This window comes from Cryptomeria japonica, chromosome 1 (assembly GCF_030272615.1).
Source record: "Cryptomeria japonica chromosome 1, Sugi_1.0, whole genome shotgun sequence".
Taxonomy (NCBI): Eukaryota; Viridiplantae; Streptophyta; class Pinopsida; order Cupressales; family Cupressaceae; genus Cryptomeria; species Cryptomeria japonica.
The window spans coordinates 34,257,481-34,278,634 of record NC_081405.1 but is presented as its reverse complement, the minus strand read 5'-3'; the positions used below and the strand labels follow the sequence as shown (position 1 = coordinate 34,278,634).

Sequence of the window (21,154 nt, the reverse complement as noted above, 5' to 3'; positions counted from 1 at the left end):
TCATGAAGGCATTCACAAGTGGAAAATTCATGAATCCTTGGCATGGTAAAATTTCACCCAAACAGAAAATTTGAAATTTTGCCTAAGGCACGGATTCCAAGGAGTCAAGGAAGAATAGAAACAGAAATTCCCCTCGGGCGAATTTTCAATTATGCTATTTTTAGACATCAAATCCTGGCCAAATATGGAAATTTTTATAGATTCCGAATCAGGACGAAATTCCCCATCCAATGAACCTGACTCCTAAAATTTAGGAAGATCCCTAAAAAATAGGGATATGGAGAAAAGTCGGGAAAGTTCCTTCGACGACACGAGATGACAAGTCAGAGTGGAATTGAGCAAATCCCGAGAAAGATCCTGCAATCTCCCTCCAAAATTGGAAAGTACGGAATCAACGAGTTGGCGGGAGGAATCTTCCAAAGTATGACGCATGACTGGGAGCATTTAAGGAAGGTTCTAAATTCGAACTCACATGCATGGGAAACTGCCTTGCATGTCATAGTAATTAAGGAAAGTATGACACGCCATAAATACAATTACTTATTTGATACCTCTTGGGAATTGTATATAAGTTGGAAAAAACATTTCATTTTTCACGTGCGAGATTCAGGAAAGAAAGAGTGAAGAAGTGAAAAGTCTTCTATACTCAGTCTCTATTTCATCATTTTGAAATATTCCCAGGATAAGGGAATCTTCTTGCATGTCGTCCTCTCATAATGGTTTTATGACGGATTCTTCTTGCATGCCACCATCGCTTGGAGAGTGATGGGCATTTATGGCGACGTTAGTTATATTCCGGGCATGATCATCATCATGGGCGCTATTTTAGGCCCTTTTAAATTTATTATAAGTGGGCATAATGGGTTATTTAATGCAAATTCCCACCTTGTTGCATCATGTGTGGAGAATCTTTTGGGCAAACCCTAATTAGGGTTTTGCATGTAATCTGGGCTTTGAGGCCTATATAAGGGGGTGCCCCCCTCATTTGTAAGTAGGAGGGACTATAGTCAGAGATTGTTGCTAAGAGTTTTTGAAGCAAACACTTAATACATTGTTCAATTGTTGGTGTGTTCTTGCGTTGTTTCGAAACTCGCATGGTCTCGTTCTCTTCATAGATTAGATTTGTTTTCATGCAATTAGATGAACTGGATTTGAGAGGATCGCTTGTTGCCAAATTCGTGCTCATACTTTTGGTGTGCAGCTGATTGTTGCATACCGTGCAAAGTTAGTCTGAGCCTTGTTATAAGTGTATGTTCAACTTCGATTGTTATAAGAGATTGTTCTATCTGATGGTTTCTTTTGACGATTTGAAAATCTTTAGCACTCCCCCTGAAGATTGCACCGCCTTTGTGTAAGTTGTGCTTTGTTGGCGAAGCGAAGTGCGGTTGGATTTTGCACAAGTTTGTCCCGTCTCCTTGTTCCTAGGATTAGATTACCTTTAGTTTAGTTCCCCTCTACCCTGCTCCTATTTACTTTCTGCATATTTCAAAGTCCAAAAAATCTAAAACTTAGAGCTTCATTGCAAAACATCCGCATCAATAAATTCTTAAGCTTGAACAAATTTCTTCGACATACGTAAGGCCCCCTTGGATTACCAGCAATCACATAAGCCAACTAAGTCACATCCGCAGCATAAAAGGAACCTTGGAGTCAGTTGTCTGATTCTCCTACTATATCAGCATGCAATCGTACTTTGATCAAGAGAGAGTGAAGTGACCGTTGGGCAACTTTATTCTGTGTTGGACGCTGTCATAAAAAACACGTCAACAGGAAGCACCATTGCACGGCTGACTCGCAATTTAATCCTCGTACTAGAAGAGGATGCACCTTCTTTATTGTCTAGTTGAATTTCAGACTTCCGCCCAAGAGGACCTGTAGAATCATCTTCTTTCCCAACCTTAATCTTAATGAGCTTGACACCATTATTCTTAAGCCAAATATTGGTATTGGTAAGAACTGACTGAAATCTATCCAAGATAGAAGTGCCTTCCTTATGGGACCAGTGGATAGAAGGAAGTGGAGCCTCATCAACATTCTGATTGACAAACTCAGGATCAAGAACATTGCCATCATCAATCATACCTTGTGGCACGTTCACGAGGTTTAGATCCACAATCTGTTCTGCAGTGAGTCGACAGTAATCCATCTTGCGAATCTCCTTTTCGGTACGGAGATCAACCCAGATATCTTCTATCCGATGTACATGGACGAAGGTCTTCTTGATCTTCTCCTTCATGCCTCGGTAATCGAAATCAGCTCTAGGTTTGAATCTTTTGAGTCTAATTTCCTGCAACTCGGTCTCCATAGCCCTGGCCTTGATTGAAGTCATTAGAGAATATTGACCAATCTTCAATGGGTTGTTGGAAGAAATACCCATGCCAACCTTGTGCTTAACTGACTGATGTGTATGCACAGCCATGATCTGCCTCCCTAATTCCATGAGAATAATCTTATCTGTTGGGTATCGTGGGAGCATGTAAGGCTGCCCGCCATAGCATCCAACTCTTATGTAGGTAAAAGTTGGAAATTGGAGAAACAAACAACCATATTCTTTCACCTTTTCCCATGCTTCATCTGAGACTCTTTTGTTCTTCAAGTTCTTGTCAAATTGACACAAATAATGACCAAAGAAAGCGTCCTGAACCCTTCTGAAATGAGACCTACTTGATCTTAGAGGCAACTGATCATAGTATTTCCAAACCGGTACAAGCATGCGGTCACCCTTGGTGGAAAGACCTGGGAAATGTCTAAGTGACGCAGCAATATACACGAGATATGAATTCATGTAGAAGGTGAAAGTAGTAGAGACGATTGCAAGTTGTTCACACAAAGCATCACTGATGATCTCACCCCAACAGATGTGCTGAGACTGCCTTATTAACATAATAAATTGGTACATCCAAGGTTCAAAAACATTGGAATGCTCCAATCCCATCATACGACTCAGAAGAGTAATAGTATCACCGATCTCATTCTTGAAATCAGATCGATATAACTTTGCCCATCTAGTAAGCGCAGTGCGAGGTTCATGAATCCATTTGTTGATATGATGCTTACAGTCTTTCTCCCTTTTGGCAAAGCATCCAGCTGCACTTTGCTTGGAGATTTCTATATAAATGGTTTCAAAAGGTATTTTGAAAACTCTCTCTATAGCTTTTGCGTCCAGGCGAATGATCACTTCTCCATCATCATTTTTAATAACTTGTGTCTCTTTGTCAAAATGATGAGCACATGCTAGAATAAATTCCGGTTCTAGGGCAGCAACTGGAAAGGATGCGGCATGATGAATATGGCTGTCCAGCAACTGTTGCATATCCCCCTCCTTTGGATCTTCAATCTTTTGTATGAATTCGGACATGTCAACATGCCCTATCTCAGTATCCTTGATATGATCAAGGGAGGAGGAAACCTGTGACTGCGGAACTTCATTTTGGTATTTATCATACCTATATTTCATCTTTTTTGGAGTGGGAGATGATGATACATCTGTCATCTGGAAACAACTGGGAATGTTGCAATGTAAATTCAAAAGTATCAAGGCAACATCAAAGTCAGTATCTTTAGACATTTTCACTCCTCCAAATGGGAAAGTTCAACTTTCGTACTTTGGCTTTGTGAGAGGAAATATAAGAGGTGGAAAAATAAGCTTTTGACTTATTTCGGGTTTTGAAACATGTTTTGCAAGTACACAAGAGGGAAGTACAAACGCGCAATCGGGTTTTAAATTCCGAATGCAATTATACTTGCAAAACACGAAGTATGAATAAATGGAAGGAGAATGAGTTTTCAGTTTGGAAGTTGGGAAGAACACATTTGCAATTGGTTTTCTAAATCCAAATGCAAACTTATTTACAAACTGAAAATCGAAGGAATGGACGAAAAAAAAAAGGTATTTAGGCATGCAGGAAATGACGAAGATGATAAGTACGGATAAGGGAATTGGAAGCGGATAGGTAAAAATGAATTTCGGGAAGATCACTTGGAACTTTGTCATGCCAAAATGGGAAGAACTTTCAACTTGCAATCCGGATTTCAAAACCCGAAATTGGGAAGAACTTGATTTTTTCGTCATTGAAACTTGATTTTTGGACTAAAGAAGGTTAAGTCTTTGTCCAAATAGGGAAGAACACATTTTGAGGTAGAACTTTTCACACTTGCAAATTTCTTTGCAAATTAGGAAGATTGCAAATTGGGAAGAACACATCTTTCTTGTTTTGAAACTCGATCTTTTGGATCAAAGAAGGTTAAGTCTTTGTCCAAAAAGGGAAGAACACAAATTTTCCTCTTACTTGCAATCGGGTTTTTAAATTCCGAATGCAAGTAAAGAAAGAGAATTGCAAAGGGGAAGAACAACTTTACTTTACAAATTTCTTTGTAAAATGGGGAATTTCCTCTCATAAACCCAATAATGAACATGAACAAAACTAAAACTAAACAAGAAAATGCAAGGAAAGAAATAAGAAAGAAATACAAAAAATAAAAATTACCTTGCAAGGTTGAGAAGAAATCCAAACTTGGAGAATCAACCCAACATGGAAGATGATGCCCTTTAAATAGAATTTACACAAAGGAAGAAACTTAGCCATGCATGGTGACCAAAGAAAAACCGATTTGCTATAAAAATGCCATGAAAAATGCCAAGGAAGTAGTTCGAAACTGATTTGATTCATCATTAAATACAAGACAAAGCAAAAATGATTTAGGATTGAAAGCATACCTTAAATGAGAAAGGTGTGAAATCTTGCAAAAAACGTGACTGGTTTTTAGGGCCTTTTTGGCAAATCCGAAACCAAAAATGCACATAAAATAGCTTGAATGAAGTTTAGAATCCAACGTTTCTATTAAAGAGCCAAAAACGCCTTGGAAATAGGTGGATTCCAACCCTTAAACCATAACCAAACGCATAAATGCGTGATTCAAACAAAAACGCTTCAAGAGGACAAATGGCGAAGAACAAATTGGATAAATGCGTAGAAAAAGGGTTTGAATCCTTCAAAGTTGCAGCAAATCTACACTTGGAAGGAATTCCTATATTTCCTCCAAAAAATTCGAACCCAAATCAGCTTGCAAAGGCATGGAAGAAATTTTGGGTTTTAGGAACAAAACAACAAGTTTTCAAAATGTTCATATTTTTGCCTCTAAGGCAAATTTCGGGTTTTAGAAAAGGAATTACAAGTAAAATTACTTGTAATAGGGAAATAGAATTCCCTTTACAAGTGATTTTACTTAAAACATGCAAAGGGGTTTTAAAATCCCATTTACAAGTTTTATTTTAACATTATAAAAATAACTTTAAGTTATAAAGACATGTAAAGGGATTTTAAAATCCCATTTACAAGTTTTATTTTAACTTAAAGTCAAACTACTGGTAATGGGGGTTTTAAAACCCTCATTACAAGTTTTAATAAAAACTTGCAATTAGAGAAAAATTCCCCTACATTGAAGCAAAAACATAGCAAACTGACTCAAAACGCGACGAAATTCGAAACTTAGCTTGGGGATGGATCAACGATCGATCCAGTCCAAGGATGGGGCAAATTTCTGCTTCGGGAAGCATGCCATAGAGTAAAATTTTTCATTTTTTAACAAAAATTTCTATGTGATAGTCCAATTTTTGGAAATCAAAAATTGAGGACAACAGAGATGTAAGGGAGGGCTATGGAGTGAAGGGAGAGAGATGGAAAGAATGGAGGGGTGAAAATGATGATGGCGATGGTGAGGAATGGAAATGGGAGTGATTGGGTTTGGGCACTATTGTGACCATTTCACACATCGCCCCATTAAAATGGGGACCCCCTCTTTTTGCTCGATTTTGCCTGTTTCTCTCTCTGCTTTTAGGGTTTTTTGAGTCATCTGGATTAGGGTTAAGCCTTAGGGTTTCCGTTTTGATGATTTTAAGCCAGAGTCCAGTCCAATTTTGAAAGATTGTTGAGCTTCCTCTCGTAGGATGCAATTTTGAAATAGGATGAATTGTCAGGGGTCAAGTAAGTCTATCTAGGTTCAGTCGGAATTTTGAATGCAAGTCCGAAATTTTGCATAAGTGTTAATGATGGAATTGTGAATTTTTTGTCCAGGTGATTTTGACCAAATTTTGGGAATTTTGATAATTGATCCCAGGCATCGGAAATAGCTTAATTTTGCCTTGTGAAGTGACTGAAGTCCTAAAATCTTGATATTTTAGCCTGTGGAGGCAAAATCGCTCCTGTCCCTCAGTCAAGGACCAGGGCGAAATGACTCATTTTGACCATTTTGACCTCATTTTGATCAAATTGAAGCGTCAAGGACGTGATGGAAGGTGAAATCAACATGATAGAGCGCCAGGATTGAGTTGTTTGCAATGAAAAGTTGAACATTTGCCCTCAAGGAAAAAAATCGCTCCTGTCCCTCACTGAAGGACCGGAGCTTGTTTCTCAAAATTTCACTGTCCTTGCAGGATCAAGACGATTTTTGGATTGGAAGAGATAAAGGGAGGCATGTTCTGTCCATTGAATATAATTTGAAGAAATTTGCAAACAAGGAAATGTGCCAGGAACAAAAATCACTCCTGTCCCTCATTGAAGGACCGGAGCTTGAAATCCAAAATTGCCTTGTCCTTGAAAGATTTGAATGATTTCGCGATTTGAGAAGATCAAAGGAGGTACATTTTATCAGTTGAATATAACTTGAAAGTGCCATCATGAGGAAAATTGGCCCTAGAAGCAAAATCGCTCCTGTCCCTCTCCCAGGGACCAGGGCGAATTTTAGTGATAGCTCCCGTCCCTCTCTCAGGGACCAGAGCGATTTTCCTTATAAGACAAGTTTTGGGTGAAGATCAAGTGAGTGTTAAGTTTGAGGCAAGCAAAGGGGGCGTAACGAATCCATTGAAGATAATTTGAAAATTGCAAGACGCCAAGAGAAGCTCATATTGTCCTAATCGCTCCTGTCCCTCTCCAAGGGACCAGAGCGATTTCTTCCTTAGACAAATTTCTCGCCAAGATGAAACGAATTCCATGTCAAAGGTGAATGAAAGGGAGCATGACGAGTCCGTTGAAGATAGTTTTAAGCATTGGCAAAAAGTGATTGAGCCTACAAGTGCAAGTTCACTCCTGTCCCTCAGCCAGGGACCAGGGCGAAATCAAGGTTATCTAACATTTCCCTCCAAGTTTGAGTCACTCCAAGTCAAGGTACAAGGAGGCAATGATGTTTGGAACGCCTCGACGAAGAATGAAGTTGCAAAGACTGCCAAATGTGATGAAATCACCTAAGTTCGCTCCTGTCCCTCTCCTAGGGACCAGAGCGAAATCTCTAAGTATGCTTAAATTTTGAAGGCCACGTTCGTTTCAAGTGTTCAAGAAGGAATAAAGGACGTCATTTTACGCCTTGAAGACAAATTGATATCAATATGATGGAGGATTTGCACTATAGACCAAAGTTCGCCCCTGTCCTTCAGTCAAGGACCAGGGCGATATTCACTAAATTGGCCATTTCTTTCAAAAACCACGTCAAGGCAAGGTCCCACAAGGTCACACAGGGTCGAAAATGTCTTTGAGAAGATGATATGCAAGGAACCAAACGTCAAAAAGAGATCAACTTGAGCAAAGAGGCAAATTCGCTCCTGTCCTTTAGTCAAGGACCAGGGCGATATTCATAAAATCAATCATTTTCTTTCCTAGATCACATCAAAGCAAAGTTATACAAGGTTGAAAATGTCATTTGAAAGGTGATAAACAAGAAGTGAATGTTAAAAGATCACAAATTTGAGCTAGAAACTAAATTCGCTCCTGTCCTCCAGTCAAGGACCAAGGCGAAAACCACTTGAAGGACAAATTTGCTTTACAAAGAAGAAGTTTGGCGTGTGTGAAACAAACAAGGAGATCATTGCCTACCTCACGAATCAATTTGGCAACTTAGAAGATAAAGGCCAAGGGGTAAATGCAAAGTTCGCTCCTGTCCCTCTCCCAGGGACCAGGGCGATGTGGTTTGTACCTCTTTACATCTCCCAAATTTTGGCGCTAACATAATTTTCAAATTATATTAAATGCTAAAAATCGATAAAATTTGAAATATTCAATTAAGTTAGCATTTAAAAATTGCGCATGAAACATTTAAATAATTAATTTTGCCTTTTAAAAAATCGAAATAATTATTTACGAAGGCATTTAAATTAATTAATTAATTAATTAAATAAAAAGGGTGAGCGCTTGGATTTTATTTTTTATATTTTATAAAGTCGGCCCCTATTTTTATTAAAATTTGTTTTTAATTGCTTTATTTTCCAAAAGTTGGCCTAGGGGAGATTAAGAGGGTAAGCGCTTATATAAGGAGGTGAATTATTGCATTTTCAAATCATCATTTAAACATTCCTTTGCATGCGATTTGGAGAAGACAAGGAAGAAGTGCGAATTTCATCAAGGAGGTGCAAAATTTCATCAAAGGTAGTGCGAACTTGGTTTGTGGTGGAGCGAATTTGCCATCATCACGTTGAAGACTCCAAGTTGGCGAAGTTGATAAGGAAGAGGCATTCGCTAGAAGAAGATCACGTTGAAATCTTCAAACCTCATTTTTGCCTAGGCGAATTTCCTAATTTTGCATTTTAGAGTTAGTTCTCAAGTAAGGTATGGCGAAGTCTTCCTTTGTCTTGAATTTTGAATTTTGATCGTCATAGCCTTAAATTTTGAATTTTGAAATTTTGAATTTCAGTAGCTCAATCGTATTTAGGAAATGATAACTCAAAGACTTATCATGAAGTTTCCTAAATTTAATCTTTAATCTATAGTTATACATTGCAAAATCTATTACTTATTATGAAATGTTGTGTAGGTGTTACGATGGCGACCCCGAAGGCGGGAGCATCCACCAGTCGTCCAGCTCTTATGAAGGAAGATCAAAAGAACGAAGAACTGGAGACCAAGATCGTGTCTAAGTGGAGCAACATTGGAGATACCAACTTGGGCAACTTCAGTACGAAGAAGTTTCGAGAGGTCCCTTACATTGGCAAGCCATCACCTGTCGCCAGGAGGATAATTGAAAGTGGCATCATTAAGGCGGCCGGCTTCCCTCCAGCAGTCCAGTGCCATAAGTTGATGATCGAGTGTGCTCGTCATTATGATCCGCAGTCCAGAACGATCGTGTCCAAGGAGGGAAACACTTTGGCTTACCTTTCAGAGGAAGCTATAAGTGAGGCTTTCCATCTTCCAGAGCACAGAGATATGATCTACAAAAGCATAGAAGGAGCCAGGTCCATGTACGAAGATGATCCAGACACTTGCCTAAGCATCATCAATAAGAACTGGTTACTCAAGAGTCGTCCTCGCCTGAGCAAGATCCCGAACACACCACATAGGATTGACTTCCAGGAGGAGTACAGAGATTTGATAACAATGCTCAACCGAGTCACAGGAGCCCCTCAAGCCTTCTATTTCGAGAAGTGGATGTTCTACTTCATCCAAGTGATAGTTCAAGGAAAAGGAACAATTCATTGGGCTAGAATGATTAGCCATTGCTTGGACGTACAGTTAAGGAGATTGAAGGCTACCAAGTCTTTCCACATGAGTTCATACATCATATATGCCTTGGTCAGGAGCTTTGAGTACGCAGGACTACCTCACAGAGGAGTGATTGGAAGAGGACCCGGCGAGGTCAGAGTCTGTGATTCCTATGTTCACTTGCATCATCCGCCAGGAAGTAACTACAAGTTAGTTAATGATGCCTTCACGATGAACATCACCAGGACATTGCAAGGCGGAATTCACAATAGGCTATCACAGGATGCACAAGAGCTAATAAAGAGGTACGGTGCTTGGTTCATCCAATTTCCGAAATTTACTTATATTAGAGTTCATGGATGTCCTTCACCTCCATTCATGTTGCCGAGATATCCGACAGACAGAATAGTGTTACTTGAGGTAACAAGATAGTTGGCAGCTTATGTGAAGGCATTCAGACACAGACATGGAAATGGAGTTCCTGTGCCTATCATACTAGGAAATTCAGTTGAGGTATGTCCTAATGCTCTAGCCATGGATGATGCAGAGAAGGAGTTAGTTTTATATTCATTTTCACTCTTTGCCTTGAGAGAGAGTTTTGATCCTTATGGGCATATAGAGGAGACAGTCGGTAGAAAATATAAGCATGAGTTTCAGATAGAAGATTTTATGATGAATCTCTTAGATGATCTTGAAGTGAAAAGAAAGATGCATTCTAGATTGCCTTTGGATTTCATCAGGAAATGCAAGATTTACAGAGTGGCCGACCAAGCTCAGGACAGTGGCAGACATCTTCAATCATCTTATGATCGAGAAAGCAAATCAGTGAGGCTAGATTGGAATGAACCCGAGATTTGGATCTAGATGCTTTGATGGCTCCAATTTTGTCTTGTACTCGCAGATGGGTTGATGTGCAGCATCAGAAGTTGAGAGAGCAAGGTATATCTATGACTTTTACTTTGGAGGAAAGACCAGCTGAAGGTGGAGCAAGTGTAAGTGAAGGTAATCTTAATACCAGAAGCGCAAGTGAAGGCAACCTCCGAAGCGCGAGTGAAGGCAATCCCCATCCTAGAGGCTCAAAGAGAAAAGAGAGGCCTGAGAAAAAAGAATCCTCCAAGAAGAAGCAAGAGGCCAACCGAGATCGTTCATCCGGCACATCTTCTCGACAAGAGAAGAGGACACTTGAAATGGAGGAGTCTATGGAATCAATGGTACAGAACGATAAACAAGAAGAAGGACAGGCAACTCAACGCTCATCAAACCAATCTCTCCAAGTCAATGAGCTACATGAAGACAAGAATGATAACGAAGTGACATCTCCTCTCAGAGAAGAAGAAACATTGCTTAAGGAGATACAAGTTAGAGAAACAAGATCCGCCATTCCAGATTGGTTAAAGGAGAGACTGACAAGGGTGATTGTAATTGAGGACGAAGATAATGTGATTGATTTAGAGAGCCTTGTCGGAAATTCTCAGAAAATGACAGAAAGGAGAAAGGCCACTAAAATGTCCAAGATGATCAGAGATGAGACAGGATCCAAGAAATTACAGATAGCTACACCAGCAGTGGACAAGTATGAGGGTGAAATCCTTGCAGAAGAATATGATGTAGAGACATTTGAGCTCGGTCCACTCACAGCCGAATAGACACTGGATGAGGCCACCGATTCATTTGAAGCATTGAAAGACAAGCTTAGGGAAGAAATGGAGAAAAATAGAAAGCTTGAGAGAGAGGTCGGTGCATGGAGAACATATTTCAGCCATCTCAATCAGCCTTTGGGACGTCAGGATCCAGCAAGATCACCCGTACAGGCACTTCCCCTTCAATCAATTGGTGAGGCAGAGAGAGTCAGGAGTTTGGTTCAGCTTATGAGCTCTTGGATTGACAAGTCTCATACAGTTGCTATGGAATTTGCAACAAGGATGATTCAGACTATTCACCGAGCTATCCAGGTTCTTGAGATCATCCACAATTTGATGATAACGGTAGCCGCCTTTGCTCATACTAAAGATGTTATCATTCCTGTCCTGCAAGTAATCAGACAAACATCAAGAAAAGTCCTAGCACAAGAAAAGATAGTGGATGGTGGACCTCATAGTTTACTTCAGTGGTCGACATTACTCCAGATGAAGGAAGTTCTCTTTGAGGACATTAGTACTAGATGCAATCATGTTGAGGAGGTTATCCACCCGATCCAGGATAGGGTGTTTGAGGTACTACGTACCATTCTTGGCAGGAGGATCGAAGTTGAGACAGATGTGGATTTGCAGGAATTGGAAGAAAGAGTCAAAATCATCTTTTGCAAAGATGAAAATGTTATTACAAATGAGCAACGGGATCAGATGTTTGCTACCATGCTCCTGATTGAGAAGACCAAAGAACTTGAACCTGAATGGGACGCTGCTCTCCTCAAGGCTTTCGATCAGGTCATCCACTTGGAAGAACGAATGAGGAATCTTCCCGAGATTCCAATTGCTGAGATCGAAGGAATCGTATCCAGATTCATTGCATATGCTAAAAAGGAGCATTGGAAAGGGAATAAGATTCTAAAAGAAAGGTTGTTATAGATGACATGGCACCTTAATTGTCATTGGTCTATGTCTCCTAGATTTTTGTGCCAAAATTTAATATTTGGCTATGCATTTAATATTGTTCAGTAAAAAGGGGACTATTTGTAATAAACCCTAATTAGGGTTTAGGTGTCATAATCTTGGCCATTGATCTTCCTTTTGATCTGGACCGTTCATTGTAATTGAGGATGCTATATATACCCTCATTTCTTTTCATTTTGCATATAGAGAGAAACTAGAAATTAGTGATTAGAGATTAGCAATTTGATAGAAGCAAGTATTTTGTAGCAAGATTGAGCTTTGAAGAAGGAATTTCAAACAATTGTTGTTCATGATGGCTTTGAGATCAATAAAATATTGAAGTTATGGTGTTTAATTGCAATTCTTGTGGTTATCTTCATGGTTGTTCGTTTTCTTGAATCATTCTCAATCAAAGTAGTGTTTTAATTTGAAGGACAAAGTGTTGGACTTGATCGTCGGTGAGATTCACTTTCCAAACCACTAGCTTCTTGCTGATTGTAGGAACGCCTTGCGTGGTCAACTGGAGAAACTTGAAATCACTTAAACCTTCAATCGTTGTTGTATCTTGGATATGTACCTTTATGGTAGTGTCTATGATCCTTGAGGAATTGAAGAAATCATTTGTTACCTTAGAAGATTGCATCAATTTCAATTGAGTTGTTACTTTATGGCAATATTGAAGTTGGTAGAATCTTGCCAAGTCTCGTCCACATTGAGTCATTCTTAGGGTTAGATTAGACTTTATCTCTTGCAAGCCCTACTCTTTTGATCTTTTTTGAGAACTTGTTAGTATTAGGAAATCCTGTTCCTACAGTTCGGATTTGGCGTAAGACCCCTTGATGAAACAGCAATCACAACGACCACTGGTGCTTATCCACACGTAGAGACCCTACTTAAAAGAACATTGAAGTCACCCTAACTGATCCTTCTTGCGATATCTTCAGCAGTTAGAGATTTTATTCAAGAGAGGACAAGGTACCCTTGGGTATTTTATTCTGTGTATGATTGTGTACAAAATACACGTCAACAGGCACCCACTGGCGGTGCTGAGAGAAACAGGTCGAAGGCTTAGGAGGACAAAGGAAGTGTTGAACCTCATTTCATCCTTAAGAAAGAGACTTGATCAGCTCTTGAGCGACTACAAACAAAAGGTTACTAGTAAAGACTTGACAACAACTAAGCTAGAAAGCGAAAAAGTGGGGGTCCCCATTTGCAACGGGGTGATGTGTGAATACATCACAACACTTCCCTTCATGAAAAACGTAAAATTTGTTTAAGGCATGAAGAAATTCCTTCCTCAAGGAACAAATTTCCAAAATTTCTTCTCCAGTTCCAAAATGTGCCCAAGGTTGAGCGCAGGACATGAAGATCAAGGTTCAGGAAGAAAACTTCAAAATTCAAAAAAAATTCCTTCCTTAGGGAAGAAATGCGAACAAGGTGAAGAACTCCAAGGCACCAAAAAAATTGGCTTTGTGTGGGAATTTTCTCTCTGCGACTTAGGACAAGACAAAATTCCTTGAACATGGAAAAAGCGGTCAGTTGATTGAAAAATCTTCCTTCAGGACGAGGTGTGCACGAAAACACGAGAAAATCCCTTCAGGACAAAAAAATCTCTCTAGAGAGGATTTCCCCTCTCCAAGAATTCCAAATATGTACGAATCATTCAGAAGTGGAAAAGATTGTCAAAATTCTTCTAAGGCAGGAAAATTTTCCAAAATGTCTTTTGTGAGCCCAGAATGGAAAGATTCTTGCAAAGGATGAGTTGGTGACATGCAAAGAGAATATTTCGTATTAATGAAGCACAACCCAAAAAATTATAAAGGTTCCTCTAATAGTGGGGTCCATTTGCATGCCGAGAATCTATTGAGTGCATAGCAGCATGATGGCACATTTATTGCTTGTGGACATCTTGACCGAGTAGAGGCATACTTAATGCATGGCGGCTACCATATTCCAGGAAGTGATGGCTCATTTAATGCACATTGGGCTAATTTGGAGGTGATGGTGCATTAATTACATAATAGACGATTTTTTGAATGTAATGGATAATTAATGTAAAGTGGGCAAGATTCCTCATTTATGACTCTCCACACTACTTGGCATCATGTATTTGGGAATTTATTAGTCAAACCCTAATTAGGGTTTGCATTTTGAATCTTAGCCATTGATTGGTTTGTAATCTAGGTCATCCATTTTCCTAGGAGGCCTATAAAAGGGGTTCACCCCTTCATTTGTAAAGCGGGGAGATTTGTATGAAATTTTTGTGATAAGTTATTGAGATAATAACAGTGATACATTGTTCTCTGATGGTGTTCACTTAAGTTATTTTTCAAAACTTGCATGGCTTCACCTTCCTCGGAGTAGAATTTTATTTTCCGAGAAGTTAGATGAACAAAGTTGACTATAATGTTTTAAGGTGAAGCTCGCTTGCTCATACTTTTTGTTGATAGATGATTTTTATCAATAGTGCAAGGTTGGACTGAGCTATTTTATGTGTGTGCTTAATCTAAATTGTTGGATGAACATTGTTCTCTGATGGTGTTCATCAATGTTTTAAAATCTTTCAGACACAACCTCTGAAGATTGCACCCGCTTTATGTAGTTTTCTTCTAATGGCGAAGTGAAGTGTGGTTGATCTCATCCAAAGCATTGCTATCTATTGAGTTCTTAGATTTAGAGTAGTCTTCCTAAACCCTTTCCCCTTTAATTTCAATTCATTCCAATTCAGTTCATTAGAAGCAGAAGCATCACAGAATTGCTATATCCAATTATGAAGTTCCAGCCACAACAAAGAAGTGAAAGAATGATCCAAACGTAAGTCCCCTTGGATTACTAACAAACATCAAAGCCAAACAAGCCTATATCCACATTAAGTCGCTAGTACGTAGTCAGAACCTTGGAGGACGTCAATAGCTCCAAACACTACAACAAGAGTTGACACCAACTCAGCTGTTGGAAACCCAAAAAGCTGAAAACCGAGCTCTCCAAGAAACAAGACACCCCTAACTACCACCAAATAGCCTACAGGAACCCAGGAATAGGCTCACAGCAAGCACCATCTGACTAGGTCCAAGACGAATACATAACATGTTGGGAGTATGGCTTGAAGCATACTAAGAGCAGCGCTCAATTTATATGGCTCATTTAACCTCTAAATGTGGCTTCCATGTTCTATTTAGCAGTTGTAAGTGATAGGGAGGTGAATAACTTATAGTTTGGAAAGTTATGAATTAAATCAAGCATGTTATCCTTGTTTCCTAGTCCTAATTTTTCTAAAATGGGTAAGGTTAAGGATGATTGTTAGACCTGTGTGGACACTCTTTTCTTCTTTTTCACAGATTGATAAGTCGATGGGAGTACAAGAAGCAATTGAGTTCATTAGTAAGGCATCCGTGGTGAATTTGAAACTGGTTGACAGAGTTCCCCTTTCTGTTTGCACTTGTGACAGTCCATTTTCACAGATATCAGCACTCATAAATTGTATACCAGGCTGGTAGACGCAAATTCCTTGGTTCTTGGTAGTACAAAGTGTTTTTAGAGGCTTGCTCCATTTGGAAGGATCGACAAATTTTGGAAGATCGCTGAAGACATATCCCTTGCAATTCATTACAGCAGACCACAGACCTTTTCTTATTAGCTGTTAAAAGGTATTTCATATTAGTTCTCTTATGCTCATCCATTCTATGTATTGAAATGACTTGTATGTGAAATTTCTCTAAGGAAAATTGTAAAAGTGTAATATGCATATTGGAAAACTTCATATCAGAAATTGAACGACAGAGAACAACATCATTTGCAAGTACATGTTATTTGCTAAGGAATTTCAAAAAAAAAATTAGGGGCGGTTATTACAATATGATATACAATTTGGCTATGTTCCATAAGCTTTCCATGGAAAACAAGGTGTAAGGCAACTTTTAAGGACACTTTCTCCTATCATCCTACGAAAATTGAATACTTTTAGGGAGGAGACAGATATACAGATAAAAGTTTAGGATAAATGGATCCATAAGGATATTGATTCATTTACCATTAATTCTAAGGCCTAGGGGCTTCCTTAGCATATGGAGAGATAATTTCCTAGTAACACTATTGTTACATGATATTTTATTAAGGATAAAATAGTGTACATTTGTAATTTTCTAAAATAATACAAGCACAAGAATCACCTGAATTATTAAACTATAAAACTTATTCACTTTTTGTAGTCTCTATTGACATATGTGGGTGTGGATGAGTGGGATTGGAAAATATGGTCACTTAAAAGCCGGAACATGTTCATAATGTTCGTCAGAGTTAAATGCTTATGTAGCATATAGAATGTGTATGTTTTCCCTGTCTTCAGAGATCAAGTTGTTCTTTAGGCCATTTATAGCCTTGGAGATCTTCCTTATTCTTAAAATGTTATTCATTATTCACGATATCCTATGGAAAGAAAGATATATATAAGATATAAATTGTATTCTAAATAATGGACCTATATCCCAGCTCAATCTCTTCTTGAACTGATAAATGCAAGAAATAATCACAAATGTTTCGGGATCAGAAATAGTACTTTGAATAGAAGATGATTTGATATCATTCCTGCCGCTCCTGATACTGCAACTTTTATCAACTTCCTCCATGACTTTGGTTTTTCTTCCTATAACAGGAAAATGATATCAAAATTAGAATTCAACTGACCATCATTCACACATTTACCTACTCACTCTCTCTCTCTAATTTTTTTAGATATCCATTTTCTATTTATATGTATACCTCCTCCCTCAAAATATCATGGTATAAGACTATATCCAAAAGTTAAAAAAATAGCACTACAAAAAAATATAAGAACTGATTAAAATCTACCCTTTCTTGCATTCTCCTCACTTCATTTAACTTCTTCACTGAAGTTCACCAACTGCACAAATTCTACAATAGAATTTCCCAATTTGTTTATATTCACCATGGTCCATCTTAGTATCAAGTCACCACATATAACACAAGTCTTTCTACATGCATCAGATGCAACCATTCAGACAAACTTCAAAGCCACTAATAAAAATTCCATGTAGACCCATGACAATGCATGAACTCTTACATTTAATTTAATGAGTGTTATGATGAGAAAATAATCCAATATGACTGCTAAATGGTTGTATAAGTTTCATTCAAAAAAGTTAGTCCCTACACCTACCATATCCATGAATATACCGAGTTATGAATTTTTCAATAATCTTTAATGTTTGTTAGAGAAGAAAGAGGGATGTTAAGACATAAACTCAGGGATTTTCACCCCAAAGCCTACTTTCAGATTGGAAAAGATTTTGGTCTATGCAATGCCTTATAAGTGTATATTGTCTAAAAATTACTATCAATGTGGGATAATCACAAACCAGAAAAGTGGAGTTTTGACAGTGCAATTATTAAGATATTTTATTTTGTTAAGTTCTTAATTTTCTGAAGTATTTTCATGCTTGAGCCATACTTTCATGACGTATTTCACATGAGCAATCATTTCTTCTGTTACCTTTCTTGCATGTTGACAACTGCAGCTCAAATTTGGTTGCAAGTTGCAAAGAATGCAGATCCTGGATCCTGTTTCATATGGAAAAAATTTGAGATCTTACTGTAGCAAACTCTAATAATTTTTCCTAGTAGTTTATCTGATCTCAAAGCCTTTAACATCAGTGAGAAAGTGGCTGGATTTCTACCAATCTAGAAAAGATCTGCAATAGATCACGTCAATCTGTAGTCTGGAAGATAACTTGGTATAATTTAGGGGAATTGCTTGGCTTCTTTAGGACAGGAATTTTTTTGTTCAATATTTGATTCTAGTGGATTCTAAAAGGTACTATTTCCTCTCACGCAGAATACATGTAAGTCTAGCAGATAAAATTTCCATTGCTCCCCTTGGGAGCTTTTGGAAAGTGATCTGCATAAAATGAATCTGAAACTTACCAAGCTGCTCATGAGACTTCGATCTCCGTTTGATGGTCCATTTTTTCATTTTTATTTTCTCAGTAATTTCCTTGCTGTTTTGTTGTAGTCATACAGTGGTTTCCAATGAAATCTTGCCAATCTCCTTGGTTAATTCTTATAGATTCCCAAAGTAAAATATGCGTCCTTTGGAAATAGAGATTCAATACTAACCTTAGCTAATGGTAAACAGGATTTTTTCAAATAGTTCTTTGGAATGCAAAGTTTTATAAAGTTTTAATGACGAATGCATAGTCAAATTTAATCTGATCCTAACAGGGATCAATAATATGGTAATAGGGCTTTGGCCCATAGTTCAAACGGTTGGTAAGGTTGTGTTGTGACGTTTTCACACATCGTCCCATTGCAAATGGGGACCCCCTTTTTTTTTTAGGTCAGGGTTTCGGCATCTTAGCATTTTGTCTCTGATTTCTCTTGTTTCTACAAATGAGTCGCGGTTTCAAAATTTGAAGGAGTCGCCAATCTTTGCAAGTATAGAGTTAGGGGTTTTCAAGAGTTTTGTTTAAGTCCTCAGGTCAATTGGACCAATCATGATCAAATAGGCATTTTGACATCACAGATATGCTTAGACAAGTCGAAGGAGTAGAATAGCAATTTCCTATAGCCAATTCTGAAACTTCCTATTTTTGTGGAAATCTGCTTTTTTGCTTTTTGCTTTTTCATTTTCGGTACTTTGGGACCAATCAGGGAAGCATCTTTTTCATCCACTTTTTTGCTTTTTGCTTTTTTCCAGCTTTTTGGAAAATTGACTTGGGATTGGGTCATTCAGGTCATAACAATGAGGTTCTTGTTTTCAAAATGAAAAGTTTGTATCTTCAAGGTAAAAAATCAAGAAAATTCTCCAGACAAGGCGTTGATCTAGAAAGTTCCAGATAACCATGGTGATGAGCAAGAAATTCTACTAAGTGTTCATGGCAAAGAGAAAAATCCTAGAACAATATGAACTCCACCATCTCAAGATAAAAAAAAATGTCTTGAACCATGGCAAAGTCCGCCCAAAACTTGAGAAAATGTCTTGAACCATGGCAAAGTCCGCCCAAAACTTGAGAAAATGTCTTGAAGCATGTCAAAGTCTGCCCAAAACTTGAGAAAATGTCTTGAACCAAGGCAAAATCCACCCAAAACTTGAGAAAATGTCTTGAACCAAGGCAAAGTCCACCCAAAACTTGAGAAAAAGTCTTGAACCATGGCAAAGTCTGCCCAAAACTTGAGAAAATGTCTTGAACCAAGGCAAAGTCTGCCCTAAACTTGAGAAAATGTCTTGAAGCATGGCAAAGTCTGCCCAAAACTTGATAAAATGTCTTGAACCAAGGCAAAGTCCACCCAAGCCTTGTGTAAAAATGTCTTGAAACATGCCCAAGTCTGCTCAAGGAATGGATTAAAAAATGGTTAAGTGTTAGCACTTTGAAAAGGGAAAAGTCAGAATTTTGGCCAGGTATAAAGTGATGAGAAAGAAATTCTAACGCCAAGATGAATTTCGCCTAGGGAGGTTAGAAGAATTTTGCCTAGGGAGATTAGAAGAATTCCTAAGTCAAGATGAAATTTGCCTTGGAAAATGTGAAAAAAAAAATCCTTGTCAAAGCTGAAGTCTGCCCAAGGTGAGAAAGAAAAGGTTTAGCTAGGAGCTTTGGCAAGTTAAAAAAAAATCCTCAACCAAAGTGAAGTTCGCCCAAGAAGAGAAAATGTAGGGAAGATTCTTTGCCAACACATCAACAAGATAGAAGAAAAAATGGTTAAGTGTTAGCACTTTGAAAATGGTAAAGCAAAATTAAAGGCAAAGGATAAAATTTGCCCAACTATTGAAAGGAAAATGGAAAGATGTTTAAAACAAAAAGTGAAAAGCATGAGGAAATTCGCCTATCTTGGAAGGGAAAGAATTTGAGAAAATTTGGCCCGTGTTGAAAAAGTTTAAAACTGCAAATTTCCAAGACACCTTCCAGGAGATTTTCAAAGCTAATTTCCACACTTGAGGTCAAAGTTGGAGTGATTTCTTAATAAATTTATTCTGGACTTGCAAGACAACTTTCACTTCAAATCATCTTTCCTTTTTATGCTGTAAGGGGCAAATGCTTCAATTTCCAAAATTTTACCAAGTCTAAGAATTATCCTTTGAAAATTAATATCCAACCCCCTTATTGTTTTTAACTTAGAAAATTTTAATGATTCTCAAGTAGTAGATGACCACTCGAGGAGGACTTTCAAGGAAAGTTCAAATGAAGTTCGCTAGCAAGAGAGCACAGCCAAAATCTAAAATCACTTCAACGTGGAAGAGGGTTGGCAACACCAACCTTGGTCATGTTGACTTCAAAGACAATCAAGGAAAGATTGATGAGAGAATTAGAAAAGAAAGAAGAATTAAAGAAAGAGGATGAGCAACTAAGAAATTATCTCCAACACTTGATCAATCCTATTGCTCAAGGAAATGTCGTGCTCCCTCCACTCTTGGCTCTTCCATAGGAAACAATTGGAGACTTTGAAGAGATGAAGGTGACAGCTAAAGAAACTAAGGAATGGATGGAAGACATCAATAATGAAGTTGTCACGTTCGTGGAAGAATTGATATTGGTATATGGACAAACTTCTTCATTACTATCTAGAATTCAAGACATGGCAGAAATGTGGGAGCATCTTCAAAATATTCAAGATAAAGTAATCCCATGCTTGAAAGTGTTGAAAGGAATTCCCAAACAAGAATTAATAGATGGACAAGTAATTGCAGCTGGAGATATCTATGACTTCAACACATGGTATTGGGCATTGATAGCAAGAAATGAAGTTTTAGAAAAGGTGAAGGTTGATGGTGTCAAAATTGAAGAGCTGATTAAAGAAATTTAAAATAAGATTTTCCTTGTGGCCGCTGATGTGCTTGGAAAGGAAGCAATTCGAGAAAATGAAATAAACATGGAAAATCTGAAGGTCAAAGCTCAAGAAAATTTCTTCACATTCACAGAACTGATCCTTAAGCAAAATTTGACTAAGGCATCCACCTTCTTTTCCATCAAGGATGCCTTTCAAAAACAAGAACTAGATTGGGAGAATGCTTTTGCCACCTATGCTGATGACTTGAATGTGATCGAATTCAAGATAAACATGTTGCTACATGTTGTTAGTTTTAGGATC

General features: G+C 38.2%; 1 protein-coding gene across 3 annotated transcripts in view; it reads right to left on the bottom strand.

The window, feature by feature from the left end:
* LOC131048648 (malate dehydrogenase [NADP], chloroplastic) overlaps window positions 1-21,154 on the bottom strand; it is a 113,364-nt gene that overhangs the window by 72,860 nt on the left and 19,350 nt on the right. For 2 of the 3 annotated variants that reach the window (XM_057982686.2, XM_057982684.2), the window contains exon 3: window positions 16,611-16,697. The exons of the other annotated variant lie outside the window; for it this stretch is intronic. In XM_057982686.2, the coding sequence (XP_057838669.1) occupies window positions 16,611-16,697 (87 nt within the window). The remainder of the gene's footprint in view (window positions 1-16,610; window positions 16,698-21,154) is intronic. 3 annotated transcript variants of the gene reach the window in all.